This window comes from Sorex fumeus, unplaced genomic scaffold (assembly GCF_029834395.1).
Source record: "Sorex fumeus unplaced genomic scaffold, SorFum_2.1 ptg000043l, whole genome shotgun sequence".
Taxonomy (NCBI): Eukaryota; Metazoa; Chordata; class Mammalia; order Eulipotyphla; family Soricidae; genus Sorex; species Sorex fumeus.
In genome coordinates this window covers 3,821,939-3,835,736 of record NW_026606100.1, presented here as the reverse complement: position 1 = coordinate 3,835,736, position 13,798 = coordinate 3,821,939, and the positions used below count along the sequence as shown (strand labels likewise).

Here is a 13,798-nt window from a genome sequence, read left to right as displayed (position 1 = left end):
CAACAAGCTGAGTGTGGCGAGGCCCCAGTCCCATCCTTGGCACCACACGTTCCCCAAGCACCACCAGGAGCAACCCCCAAGCACAAAGCTGGGAGCAATTCCTGAGCACCACTGGGTGTGACTCAAAAACAAAAAAACAAAATGAGAAGCAGGATAAGTGATGGGAAGAGTGAGTCAGGGAAGGAGCGCTCCATGAGGAGGATCGGACATCCAGTGTTACTCTGCCCAACTAGGACATGCACACTGCACCACTTAATGTGGACCATGTGAACGAGTACTGGAGTCAGGCCGGGCCTTTAGGCCCAAGAATGAGAAAGAGGAAGGCGACAGAGAGCTCCGTGAAAGTTTCCTTTATGTTCCCTTCAAACAACAGGGGCCCAGCAGGAACCTGGGTTTGAACTCTCCCACCCAGTTCTCAGGCCCTGCTCCTGCCCCTCAGTCAAGCTGCACCAGTCTCACGGGCAAGGGCGAGGGCAGTCGGGGGCTCCACTGCATGTCTGTCCGCTGCACAACCTGCAGCAGCTTCTGCAGCTCAGCCTGCACTTGGCACAGCTTCCCTCTGTCGATGGGGCCCCAGGAGAGGCCATACAGGTACACGCAGCACTCCACAGGGATGGGGTAGAGCACACGCTTCAGCTCCCTCAGTGCGGACGTGTGCTCCAGCAGGCTCAGCAGGCCTGTCCTAGACACGGGGTTGTCTGAGAGGCCCAGGGCACGGAGGTGCGAGCAGCGGCACAGGGCTGGCAGGATGACGCTCAGGTGCACGTCCTTCAGCCAGCAGTGGTTCAGGTCCAGATGTTGCAGGGTGCCCGACACCTCCTGCAGCAAGGTCTCGAGGGGCCCTGGGACCACATGGGACAGGCTGTTTCCACTCAGGTCCAGCTTCTTCAGGCAGGTGGCATGAAGGCTCTGGGACAGGTAGGTGATGTCAGCGTTCAGAAGCGTGCAGGAGCGTATCTCCAGGGTATGCAGGGGCGTCTGAAGGCAGCTGGGGAGAGAGATGGCACAGCATGGCTCTGAGTCTACCTCCTCACCCTGGCAGCCAATGGGCACAGGAGCACATCTTTGATGCTCCAAGGCCTGGCGCCACCATCTCAATACACCTACCTACTGGCCCCTTTCCTACCCCCTCCAGTTTTGGGGAAACAGAGACCCACAGTCAATATGCACATTATGACTACAGATAGGAGCTCATTTGATAACAGATTCATAGGATGAGCCTCTTATTGCTCGGGGTTGAGTTTGGGGAAGTTGGGCCCAGGACACACTGTCTCCATCTCAAAATGTCTGGGCGGCTTGTATAGACACCCTTCCCATGTGATCCTGTGGAGCCCTCTCTTTTGAGTTTCTCATCCCCTGGTGGGGACTCCAAGAGGGGGATGGTGGTCCCTGCTTGCTCAGTGTCCGGCCGATCCAATAGCATCACTTAGCAGAACACACAAAGAAAGGTCGGAATAGATACAGGCATGTGTGTTTCTTCATCAAAGCAGAGCCCTGTGGCCCAGGCGCCACCCTTGATTCCATGAGCAGACAAGAATGCGCCCGGGTCCTCCAAGGAGCATTGTGAGGACTCTCGGGAGGACCCTGCCCACCTGTTCACCTGAGCACTTGATGGAGGTTGCCTGAGAGGTAGGAATAGGCCAGGTGGAGCTTCTTGAGGTGGCCCAGTTGGCCTAACTGGGAGAGGAAGTAGCTGGAGGATTGCTCGGCCTCGGGAGAGAAAGCCCAGTGGTAGTAGGCCAGCTTGAGGCTGCGCAGGTTGCAAATCCTCCCCAGCTGGGTGGCAAACAGGCTTTGCTCGGACAGAGCCCGGAACCAGTCGAACACCTCTAGCTCCTGGATGAATTCCAGGTCCAGAGTTTTCAGGATCCCGATAAGGCTGTTAAAAGTCATTTCCTCAATATGCAACTTCCGGCAGCAGAGACGCAGAGACCCTCTGCTCTGCTCCACCTTGCTCAGGAGGCTGGCAAGGAATGTATCTAACTTGAAGGGGCCTTGCAGGAAAAGATCAATGTGTAACTCCAGTGGCTCTCCCGACTGGCTAGATGCTTTTCTTGAGTCCTCTGCTGCCATGGGCTGGGATGTGACCTGCTGCTTCTCAGCCTTGGCTGTTGATGGCAACCAAAAAGGGAACTTGGCCAGGGCCTCCGAGGCACCTTTCCCCTGGACCTGCTCGAAGTCCAGGGTCAGATCCAGCACCCTCAGTTCTGACCTCCTGTGGGGCAGAAAAGGGTGTGAGGGGACGCTGGCAGCTGGGGAAGGGGTCAGTAGCAATTCTGGAACGCTCAGCGCCTCTATCCCCAAGCTCAACTGGCCTTCCACCCAGTGAGCTTGTCCTGACCTACTTCCCTTCCCGGTCCCTGTCCCTCAAGGCCTTTCAGCTGCATCATTCATCGCTCCTCCCAGAAACTCCAGGACACCCCTCACCCTCCATTTTGTAGCCCCAGCACTGTGTTATTTGGGGAGTCAGAAACATAGCTCAGGACGACTGAGGGTATCCACCAGCAATTTTCAGCCAACCAGGTCAGAAGAGATGTGAGGGCCAGAGAAGCGGTGCTGCTTGGGCTCTGTGGTGCCTGGTAGTACTTGGAATGTTCTGGGGACCATGTGGTGCCAGGGAAGGAACGGGAGTATGTTGTGTTGTTCTATCTCCCAGTCCCAGCCCCAGCAGATTCTAATGCTGCTTCCTATCTCTCCTTCTGACGGTGCCCTGACCCTGGTCTCAGTATTCCCCTTACCTGGGACAAGTCCTGTGGGCAGGAAAGATGTTGAGTCCATCCAGCACCGCTTGCAAGCTCTCATGGTTGGGCCACTGCACTATGAGAGAGCCCAGACGGAGAACGGGGAAGGGCCAGGCCTGCACCAGTGCCTTCAGGGCCTGCCTGTGCCCCTTGGCAAATGCAGTGGTGAGCAGTGGTGGGAAGAGGTCGACTGTGAACTCTTCTAGAGCAGGTATAGTCTCACTGCTCAGCAGGCTGTGGGCTGCCAGTTCCAAAAGCTTGGGTAGAGTTGGGCTGCTCATCCCTGGGAAGCTGCTGCAGAATAGAGTAGAATAAGGTGGAATGCAGCCTTCTGAGGAGAAGAGACACTGTTCAGGATCCCTTCCAGGCCATGACGGGGCATCCAAGCCATTCACATCCAGGGGCTGCAGCTATAGCTGGTAAGGTGCTAGCCTTGCACATGGCCAACCCAGGTTTGATCCCCAGTACCCTATATGGTCCCCCAAGTACTGCCAGGAGTCCTGAGGCAGAGCCAGGAGTAATCGCTGAGCACCACCGGGTATGGCAGAAAGAAAGAAAGAAAAAACCCATCCTAGAATTGTGACCCCACAGGTCTTGCGTGTCTCTGATTTTGTGGTTATGCCTCACTCCTGGCTCTGGGGTCATGGAGCCCAGAATCTCAGTGTTTTAGATGTATTTCTTCCTAGGCTCCAGAAACTGAATTGGCCCCAAATTTCCTCCTCTGCCTTCACCACCTACTAAGGACATGAAACAAACCACCACATTGTTTCTGTTAATTCTACCTCCAGAATGTGTATGGACTGGCTCACTTCTTATGGCTTCCACTCACCCACCCCCACTAAAGCCTCCTGATAATTTTCATTTATTTACTTGGCCATACTCTGCAGTGCTCAGGGCTTAACTACTGGTTCTGAACTCAGGAAACACTTCTGGAGGGCTCAGGGGACAATAAGTGGTGCTGGGGATCGAACTGGGTCAGCATGTGCAAGGCAGGCACCCTATCTGCTACACTATTGCTCCAGCACATCACCACTTCCAACACCTCTGTCCCAACTGCTGCTATAGCCATATACCTTGTCCTGCGTCTGCCCTTTCCCTGCTATGGTCTTGGCCATTTCATGTTGCTTCTTGGCTTAAAACTCTCCACTGGGGTCAGAACGAGAAAGGGCTGGTAACATGCTCCACATGCAGGAGGCGCAGGTTTGATCCCAGGCACTTCGTGGTCCCCCGGAACTGTTGAGAATGACCCCCAAGCACAGAGTAAACAGAGAATTGGGAGCAACCCCTGAACACCACTAGGTGTTACAAAACCCCCAAATAAAAGAAAAATAATGCTCCAATGATTTAATTTTCACTCTGAATAAAAGGTGCCTGGTGGCAGCCCCTTAGCTTACCTGGGTCCATTTCTAATAACTCTCCCTAGCATTTACTCTGCATTAGTAACCCACGATGGGTTCTGTGCTCTTCCTGAAGCTCAAGTAACCTTTTTGTTGTTGTTCTTTTTGGGTCACACCCAGCAATGCTCAGGGGTTACTCCTGGCTCTGCACTCAGGTCCCCTAGTGGTACTCTGGGGACCATATGGGATGCTGGGAATCGAACTCGGGTTGGCCACGTGCAAGGTAAACGCCCTACCCACTGTGCTATTGCTCTAGCCCCCCAAGTAACCTTCTACCTCAGAACCTTTTACCTGTGCACTTTCTTTCCTGGGTGAACCACGTGCAAGGCAAGTGTTTGTACTAGCTCTCCAGAACCGCCACCTCACTATTTACTGGTTCTTTTGGTAGTCCTTATTTTTATTTATTTTTTTTAGTAGTCCTGATTTTTAATCGCTAGCAAATAAAGCGTATCATATTCACCTCTGCCGTGAGAGGAGAAACAGAACAGTTGGTCCCAGAAGTTTTACACTCAAAGGTACACGGTCTAGCTGAATATTGAGCCTTTCTGGATTAAACAGTTTAGTACTGACATTCTCTCTCCCGCCTACAGGCTAAATGGGGGTGAGCTTTTCACTTAAACTTACTTCTTCCTCACATAAAGTGATCAATAGGATCTCACTCACTCTCTTTTTCTTAAACGTGAGTCTTTGTGCTTGTCATTCCAACTCAGCTGTCATTTTAATAACTCAGTTGATCTTCCTGGCCTCAGGGTGCTTTTAAGGCATGTTTTAAGACGGGGTTTAAGGGATTATCATCGAGGACATAAAGCAGCTGGGCAGGAAGCAAGGTGTGAGCCACCTGCCTCCAAAGAACTAAGTTGGCAGCAAAGACTCGAGAGAGATCCTGGAATAACTCAAGGGCCCATATAACAGCACGGGGAGTTCTCAGGGCCCCCACGAGCCTCACTTAGGGATCCATCGGGTCCACCTGTACCCACGGTTGGGCAGCGAGGGTCACGGAAATGATTCCACCCGGGACTCGATGGCTGGAGTCCAAAACGGTGGGCACCGTCGCACTTGGTCGCCCCGAGTGGGTCTGTTGGGCCGGAAGTCCGACTTCATTCCCAGTCCGCAGGTCCTCAGGATGCGGGTCTGTTCCGCGTTCTTTGGTTCCTAGGTACTGAATGGAGCAGAGGAACGTGAGGACCAGTTCTAGATCCTCTAGGGGTTCCACGGGCTGGGCCAGGCCGAGAGCTCTTAAGGCAGGATGTCGCAAGGCGGGAGGACCGCGAGCCTGTGCCTCCACTTTGTGCAGGAGGGCGAGAATTAGCATAAGGCCTTTTACTGAGATCCTGGTTAAAGGAAAAGGGAAAAGGTCAAATCTGAAGGAAACTAGAGCCCAGATAGGTCCACTGTGCCATTGATCTCAGCCTTTCTTGCTGAGGTTCATTTAGGCTTTGGGGAGCTCTTAACAGCACAAACTCTAGGCCAAAGTTACACAGACCTGTCTCCGTTCCTGGGTTTTATCATTAAAATGTGGAACACAATTGTACTTGTCTTAGGGTTACTATGGGGAAAAAAAAATTTATATATATGCACACAGAGCACTGAGCCTTGTGCACAGGTAAGAGCTCAATCAGCATGCTCTTTTTGAATATTATACGAATGAATGAAAATTATTATATTTGTATAATAATCTCTTTGAATATTATACAAAAAACACTTTGCTTCATCTTGTTCTCTTAGTCTATGGAACTCTTGGCAAACCAACTAACCCAAATCAAAGATAATCACAGGTTAAAAACAATTTTAGCAATATATAAGGTAATACATGCCTCTTTAAAAGGGGCAAAATAACACTGGAGATAATCACAAGAGTTAGGGCCTTTAGGTTGAGGAGAGGTTTCCTACATTGAAACAATGGAAAATAAGACATTATTTCAGGTAAGTGTGAAGTCTTTGCAATGAACTGAAATATAACCAGTGTGGGAAGCTGAAATTAGTCTTGTTTTAACTTAGTTGTTGATGAATAGACCTGGGTAGAGCTAAAGAGAAGAACAGAATCAGATCTTATTTGGCTGTGTAAAAAGTCCTACTAAAGAGGTCATTCAAAGTAACCCTGCTAGATTGGGCATCTTTGGAGGTGCAGTAGTAATGGTGGTGTCTCAGGGCAGGCTGTCCTGGTCAGCATATGCCTGCACTCTCCACTTAGCCTGGCGCTAATGAGACAGTCATTAGCTTTTCTGCGGAAGGTGGTACCCAGTAGGATGCTTAAGTATAAGTTGCACTTTGTTCCTTTCCGATTAATAAACGTTAGGTAGCAGGAACTTTGACCTTATATAAAGGTCCTGTTTGTGGTTAGTCTTATAGTTTACTTGTATCATTGTGAACTCCCTCAGCTTTATATAAAGATAAAGATATTTCAATATATTGCATTCATTAAGGTGAGGAGTGACTTGGAAAGGAAACATTTATACCTTAGCTAGGGAATTTATAAAATATTTAGCCATTGTTTATTTTTTGGCTTCAGTCTTTATAATAATTTTGCCAATATCTGCCTTAAAATAGACCAGTCAGGGCGGTGGGAGGGATACTGGGAACATTGGTGGTGGAGAAAGGGCACTAGTGGAGGAATGGATACTGGAACATTGTTTGATTGAAACGTAATCACGAAAATTTGTAAGTTTGTAACTGTATCTCATGGTGATTGACTAAAATAAAAAAAAATAGAAAAAAATAACCCTGCTAATCATCCATTGTAACGTCTGAGTTAGGTTGATAAAAATCTCTTATAATAGTGGCAAATAAAATTGGAAAATTATTAGTGATCCTTATTATAACAGAGGCAGCCAGTTTCCCACAGAACACCAAGGGAAGTGTCCTCTTAGCTTCACACAGAAGGTGGCGTGAAGAATGCTCGAAGTGGTTGGTTGTGGCTCACTAGGGAGAAAAGATCCTGGGGGTATTTGAGTAAAGTTTGTTCTAAAACTTTTACTACCAATTCAGCTTCTTGCAGTAATGGTTTTGAAGACATTCATTCCTAATGCTGCACTGGACAATGAGGAGAGGAAGAGGGATATATGCTTTTGTTTCTTGAGACACACTTTTCCGTGATCTTCAGCAAGATCTAAACAACTGAGATTTTTCCCTAGAAGAGAAACACTAACAAGAAACCAAAAAAAAACAAAACAAAACAAAACAAAAGCCTATGAGTGGGAGGAAATTCTGCAGGGAGTTCTGCATAGAGCCTGGGAGAACCCACAGTCCTTAATGAAGTTATTTGATTGTTACCTTATGTCTTTGATCCTTAATTGCCTTGCACAAAATGAGTACGGGTAGTATACTTAGATCAAGAAGTTGTTGGATGGGCCAAAGCGGATAGGGTGCTTGCCTTGCAACCAACCAACCCAAGTTGGATGTCCAGCAACTAGACTGTTCCCCAAGCACACCAGGGGTAATTCCTGAGTGCAGAGCCAGGAGTAAGACCTGAGCACTGCTGGACGTGGCACCCCCTAAAAAAAAAGTTGGAGAGAAAAAAAAATATTTCACAGAGCGTTCTTCCCATGTGTGGTATGTAATAAAACCTAAACAAGTCCTTGTCATTATCATTATTTGTATTTTGCATCTTTTCATTTTTCACATTTTTGTAAAGTTGTGAGCCTTTGAATTTTACAACTTTGTTCAAGTATTGTAGAATCAGCTGTTAATAACCTCACTTTGTGTTAAATTTTCTAGTTTATTTTTTCATCTCATGAAAGTATTTACATTCATTTGCTAATGCTATCATACATGCAAAATACCATAAATCAGGAGGTTTAAAAAATTAATTTTCTCAGTTTTGGAGGCTAGGAATCTAGATCAGAGAGTTGGCAGTGACTGGAGAGACAGCCTGGGGGTTGCCTGCACGATGGTTCAATCTGCACTACATGGTCCCCTAACCAATGCCAGGTTTGGTTCAATTCTCCCCCCCACACACACACACAAAACAAAAACAAAACAACAAAGAGTTGGCAAGATTGTGTTCTTCTGAAACTCTCTCCCTGGCTCTAGATGGCTACCTTCTCCCTGTGCTCTCACATGGGTTTGTTGCGTGGCTGTTCTCATTTTCTTGTTTTATTTTTAAGTGATTAAGTGATTACCTCAGCGGTGCTTAAGGATTACTCCTGCCTCTGTGCTCAGGGATCACTCTTGGTGATAGTCAGGGGACCGTATATGGTGCCAAGGATCTAACCAAGGTTAGCTACATACAAGGCAAGTGCTTTAACACCTGTAAAACCTCTCCAAGTTTATAATCACTTCTTTTAAAACACCAATCATTCCATATCAGGGATATCCATAAGACCATTTCCCCATAGCTATCCTTTAAAGGCCCTACATCTCCAAACGGACACATTTTGAGATACTGGGTTTAGGATTATAACATGTGGATTTTGGAGAGTGTGTGTGGAGGTGGGGTGGGCAGTGAAAATGTAGTCTGTGGCATTTTAAAGCCTTTTTTTGTGGAAAAAAGTAAAAACTTCCATCACTTATTGTACAAGAAGTCATGTCCTTCTTCTTTCTTCATAGGTCTAAAGCTGATCCCTGGTATAACATCACTCCACTAGTAAATAGCTCAGCATTTGGGGCTATAGAGATAGTTTAGGCATTAAGGAGATTGTCTTGCATACTCCCATCCCAGGCTTCATTCTCAGCACCATATAGTCCTCCAAACACCACTGGAAGTCACTCCTGAACACAAAGCCAGGAATAAGCCACTGAATACAAACAGGTGAGGGCACCTCCACCCCCACCAAAAAAAAAAACACCTCTTTTCCCCCCAGCATTTCTCTAAAATATAAGATATAGGAAACTTCACAGTACTTATTTGTATTGTCAAAATACATTCTTACCTGTATATCTGGCTTACTACCTTTCCACCTGCCCACTTGTAGAATAAAGTTTCATCAAAGCAGGGGAGAACCAAGAGGGAGCAGGGATTGGAATGTCCTGTTTATTGTTGTTTAACCTTTTAATTAGTGATTTTTCCCTAAGACCTTTTCCTCTCTGAGATGGAGAAGCTAGAGAGGGATAGTCTGTTTATTTTTTCCCTTTTATTTATTCAGGATGTTAGCAAGAGAAGGTCATATGGTTCCATGCACGTTTTGTGTGTGTGGCAGGACGGGGAAGGGGGGAGGAATAAAATGCCAATCAAGATGCCAGCTTCCAAGACTAACTCTAATAAAATTAGTGGAGAATATGGAGGAAATTGTGGCAATGGAGTGAAGGGGACCTGGTTGGAATGGGGATGTGTAGAATGATGACGTGACCGTGGCCTATAACCTAATGACAAAAACAAAATACATTTGGCAAGAAGATATTTCTCTTTAGGCTACTGCAGTAGAGACAGCTCCTACACCAAAGATCAGTGTCTCGGAAGAGTGGTTCTGTCTTAAACTTTTATAGTGACTTTCATAGTGAGGGGTAAACAGTTTGCAGATGGGGTTGTTTGACGTGGAGGAAGCCTCAATCTGGAGAGAAAACTTATTTTTCTTTGTGGTTATCCAATTTCAGAGAGAAAAACATTTCTAATCTTAGTACTCAAAGAATGGAAAGTCAGAGCATATGTGTCTCTGTTGTCAGAGGTTTGGGTAAATAAATCATCACCCTTTCTTCTTCTTCTTCTTCTTCTTATATTATTATTATTATTATTATTATTATTATTATTACAAATCAATGAACAACAGGAGGACAGTGACAGTGATGATGATGATGATTATTATTTTGGGTTTTTTTAATGTAGGAGTACTGCTATTTATTCAGCCACTGATTCGCTGATTGAATTGTGCATGAACTCCACCTTACTTTTTTTTCATTTTTTTATAATTTTATTTATTGAATCACTGTGAGAGCAGTTACAAAGCTTTCGGGTCTAAGTCTTGGTCATACAATGAAACACCCGTACCTTCACCACCAAAAACCCCAGTATACTCCCATCCCACACCCTCCCCCTACCTGTGGGGCAGATGATTTCCACATTACTCTCTCTCTACTTTGATCACATTCAATATTTCAATACATCAGACCCACCATTATTATTTGAGATTTTTACCCCAACACTCAGATCAGCTGAAAAGGCAACAGTAGACAATTTATGTTCTATTGCTGGTTATGAATAACATATGATGTCGCGTGGCTGCAGTAGGGCCATGTGATTTTGAAATTCCAAAATTTTAACACTTAAATCTGGAGGGATTTCTGCCAAAAGCCACTGGGTTTTGAGATTTTCTCCTAAGTCTCTGGGATCATGGCCATTGAGCAGCTTGATCAGGAGCCAGAGAGGCTGTTCGTGGGCGATGACTTGGGGTCTCATTGGGTTGGGGAGGACAGGCCCGGCTCTACCCCCATCCCGTGAGGCCCAACAAGTTTTGTCACTGCGGGCCCAAACCTGACTGTCCAGTGGCCTCTGGTGGATGATGGAGCCGCCAGGGGGAAGCAGGCGGAGGGACAGCACCCTTTCCCCCCTGGGGTGGCCCGGTGACAGTAACCTACTGCGTGATCCGGACACATTTCTGCCAAAAGCCGCTGGGTTTCGAGATTTGTTTCTGAGTCTCTGGGATCATGGCCGTTAAGCAGCTTGATCAGGAGCCAGAGAGGCCATTCGTGGGCGATGAGTTGGGGTTTCCTTGGGGTGAGGAGTACAGGACCGGCTCCCCCACCCATCCCATGAGGCCCAACAAGTTTCATCACTGCGGGCCCAAACTTGACTATCCAGTGGCCTCTGAAGGATGGCGGCCACTGGGCCACCAGGGGAACAGGCCAAGGCATGAAACCTATTCCCACCTGGGTTGGCCCAGCACCGGTAGCCTACTGCAGGGACCAGACGCATTTCTGCCAAAAGCCGCTGGGTTTCGAGATTTGTTTCTGAGTCTCTGGGATCATGGCCGTTAAGCAGTTCAATCAGGAACCAGAGAGGCCATGCCTCCAATTATATAGCTGAGCCGGAGGTGGTTTGTGGGTGTGTTTCCCACATACCTAACTTTTGGCCGTTTACTTTCTTGGTAAACTTTGCCCCAAGTTTTTGGGGTCTGGCCAAAGGCACAGCAGCAATTTTGGGGTATCTGGAAGTCTGAAGGCGCCATCAGGCTGCTGATGCACTCGCCTCACAGGTACAGATTGACCTGCTGGCGGCACCATACCGCCATTTTTTGGTTTTTGAGCCATACCTGATGGCGCTTAAGTATCACTCCTGGTTTTGCTCAGGGGACCACGTGGGGTGCCAGGGATTGAACCCAGATCAGCTATGTGCTAGGCAAGTGTCCTGCCCACTCCTATCTCTCTGACACAGCCTATCACACCTCCTTACACTCTTCCCCTCTCTTTCCCATCCCACCTTCTTCCCTTTATGTGTCCTTAGTTCTGCTACCAATTCCTCTGATTTGTTTCTATTTCATTTCAACTATTCATCAATTTTATATTTTTATATTGCACACACTGATGAAAACATATAATCCATTTTTCTTTCTAACTTATTTTGCTTTATACAATTACCTTGAGTTCCTTCTATTTTGCTGAAAATGCAAGATTTCATCTTTTCATGGCCAAAAAGGATTTCGTTTGTATATGTGTATATATACATATGTATATATACACATTGTATGTATATATGTATATTGATACACATAAATTTGTGCATATGTTACATATAAATATATTCCACATCTTTGTTTTTTCCTTTGACAGGTGAAGAATGAGATTTAGGCCAGACTTGCTGGTGCTCAGGGACTATTCCTGGCTCTTTGCTGAGGTGTGACCCCTGAAGGTGCTCAGGAACCAGATTTAGTGCAAAGGATCGAATCAGGGTTGGATGCGTGAATGGCAGGCAATTTACCTCCAGCATTACCTCTCTGGCCCCTAGTTCTAGTTAAAAAAAACACCAAACTTCTTAAGGAAGGTCCATGCTGTTTTCCAAAATGGCTATCAATTTGCTTTCCCACCAGAAGTTTATCAGAGTTCCTTTCCAAATCCTCTCCAACAGTGACTTTTAAATTACTTTGTTATTATTGGGGGGGGGGGCACACCCAGCAGTGCTCAGGACTTACTTCAACTTTTTTCCAATAAAGATCTTTTTAGACCTGTCACCATTTCTCTTATTTGGCTGGTTCTGGAATAGCACTGGAATCAGACCTTCACGATTATATAAAGAGCCCAGAATAGACTTGATGCCTCTGAAAAGGAGGTAAGGAAAACTTGCTGTTCCACATATCAGAACTTTCTGTGAAATCAACACATCCCCAGATCAGTCAATCTTGGGCTTTATTAGCATTGTTATATCACCTGACATGTGACTGCTGGCAAAGGCAGAGAAATTATTCATCATTGTGTGATGCTGTCTTAGCTCGCACACTCTGGTTTTGCTGGTTTCTGGGACAACAGTAGACTCATATGGAAATAAGAAAAGAGTCAGTGCACAACACCTTCAAATTTCATAGTATAGTCATCCCTCTAAGGTCACAGAATGTGATGGGAAATTTGTACAGAAGACCACCAAGCTCAGTAGCCTAAGCAAACACAGAAGGACTCAACTAGCACAAACCAGCACAGCAGATCCTCAGACAATGACTTTAATAACATTATGAGATATAACAATAATCACAAACTAACTCTTATTGATCTAATTTTTATAATTCCATTTGCCTTTGTGTTTTAATAAACAATATGAAATAAATTTGTTCCTGCAAGGCTAGGGTGGTGGGTGGGAAACTGGGGACATTGGTGGAGGGTAGGTCACTCTGATGGTGGGACCGGTGTTGGATCACTTAATGCCTGAAACAGCTTGGTAAATCATGGTGCTGTAAAAGAAATTTTTAAAGAAAAAACCAGAATGGGTCAAAGAGATAGTACAGCAGGCAGGGCATTTGCCTTGCACACACCAATCCAGGTTCAATCCCCAGCATTCCATATGGTCCCCCAAGCCCTTCCAGGAGTGATCCCTGAGTACAGTGCCAGAAATAAGCCTTGAGCATGTCTGGTTGTGGCACAAATATGGGGGGGGGGAAGAAACAACAGGAAGAAAAAAGAAGGAAAGAAAGAGAGGAAGGAAGGAAGGAAGGAAGGAAGGAAGGAAGGAAGGAAGGAAGTAGGTAAAGTGGGAGGGAGGGAAGGAGAGGGGGAAGGAGGAAAGGAAGGAGAGGGAGAAGGAAGGAAGGAGGAAGAAGGAAGGAAGGAGGAAGTAAGGATGGAAGGAAGGAAGGAAGGAAGGAAGGAAGTAGGTAAAGTGGGAGGGAGGGAAGGAGAGGAGGAAGGAGGAAAGGAAGGAGAGGGAGAAGGAAGGAAGGAGGAAGAAGGAAGGAAGGAAGGAAGGAAGGAAGGAAGGAAGGAAGGAAGGAAGGAAGGAAGGACTCAGTGATTCTCATCCAGCCCAGCAGGACAGTTCAGGCTAGTGCCACCAGGGCTATATCTGATGATGCTCAGGAAATCACATAGCGCCAGAGAGAACCAGGGCTGAGAGCCCGCAAGGCACAAGCCTTAATCCCTCTACTATCTTTCTGTTGTGACTGCAGTGTGGAGCATCACACAAACATGAACCATACACTCCACCACTGATCCAAAGGCCCGAGGAGCCGTTCAGAACCCCCAGCAAACTCTGCTCAGCACCTCACGGATCCTAGCCATGCCCCAGTTGACTTGGGAGCTCTGAGTATG

General features: G+C 46.8%; 1 protein-coding gene across 1 annotated transcript; it reads right to left on the bottom strand.

Moving 5' to 3' along the window:
* Positions 1-435: 435 nt before the first annotated feature.
* On the bottom strand, positions 436-3,046 carry PRAME (PRAME nuclear receptor transcriptional regulator). The gene is made up of 3 exons (XM_056120788.1): positions 2,739-3,046; positions 1,601-2,215; positions 436-988 (listed from the first exon to the last, which is right to left on the bottom strand). Exons 1-3 carry the CDS (start codon positions 3,020-3,022, stop codon positions 436-438), a joined length of 1,452 nt encoding a protein of 483 aa, XP_055976763.1. The 5' UTR covers positions 3,023-3,046.
* Between the last annotated feature and the right edge of the window lie 10,752 nt (positions 3,047-13,798).

Bases quoted from the DNA above. Each gene is read 5' to 3' on its own strand.
- PRAME (XM_056120788.1), bottom strand. From the start codon at position 3,022: ATGAGCAGCCCAACTCTACCCAAGCTTTTGGAACTGGCAGCCCACAGC. The intron at 2,216-2,738 runs GTAAGGGGAATA...TCTGCCCCACAG, and splicing joins GCCCACAGGACTTGTCCCAG to GAGGTCAGAACTGAGGGTGC. The intron at 989-1,600 runs GTGAACAGGTGG...CTCTCTCCCCAG, and splicing joins AACCTCCATCAAGTGCTCAG to CTGCCTTCAGACGCCCCTGC.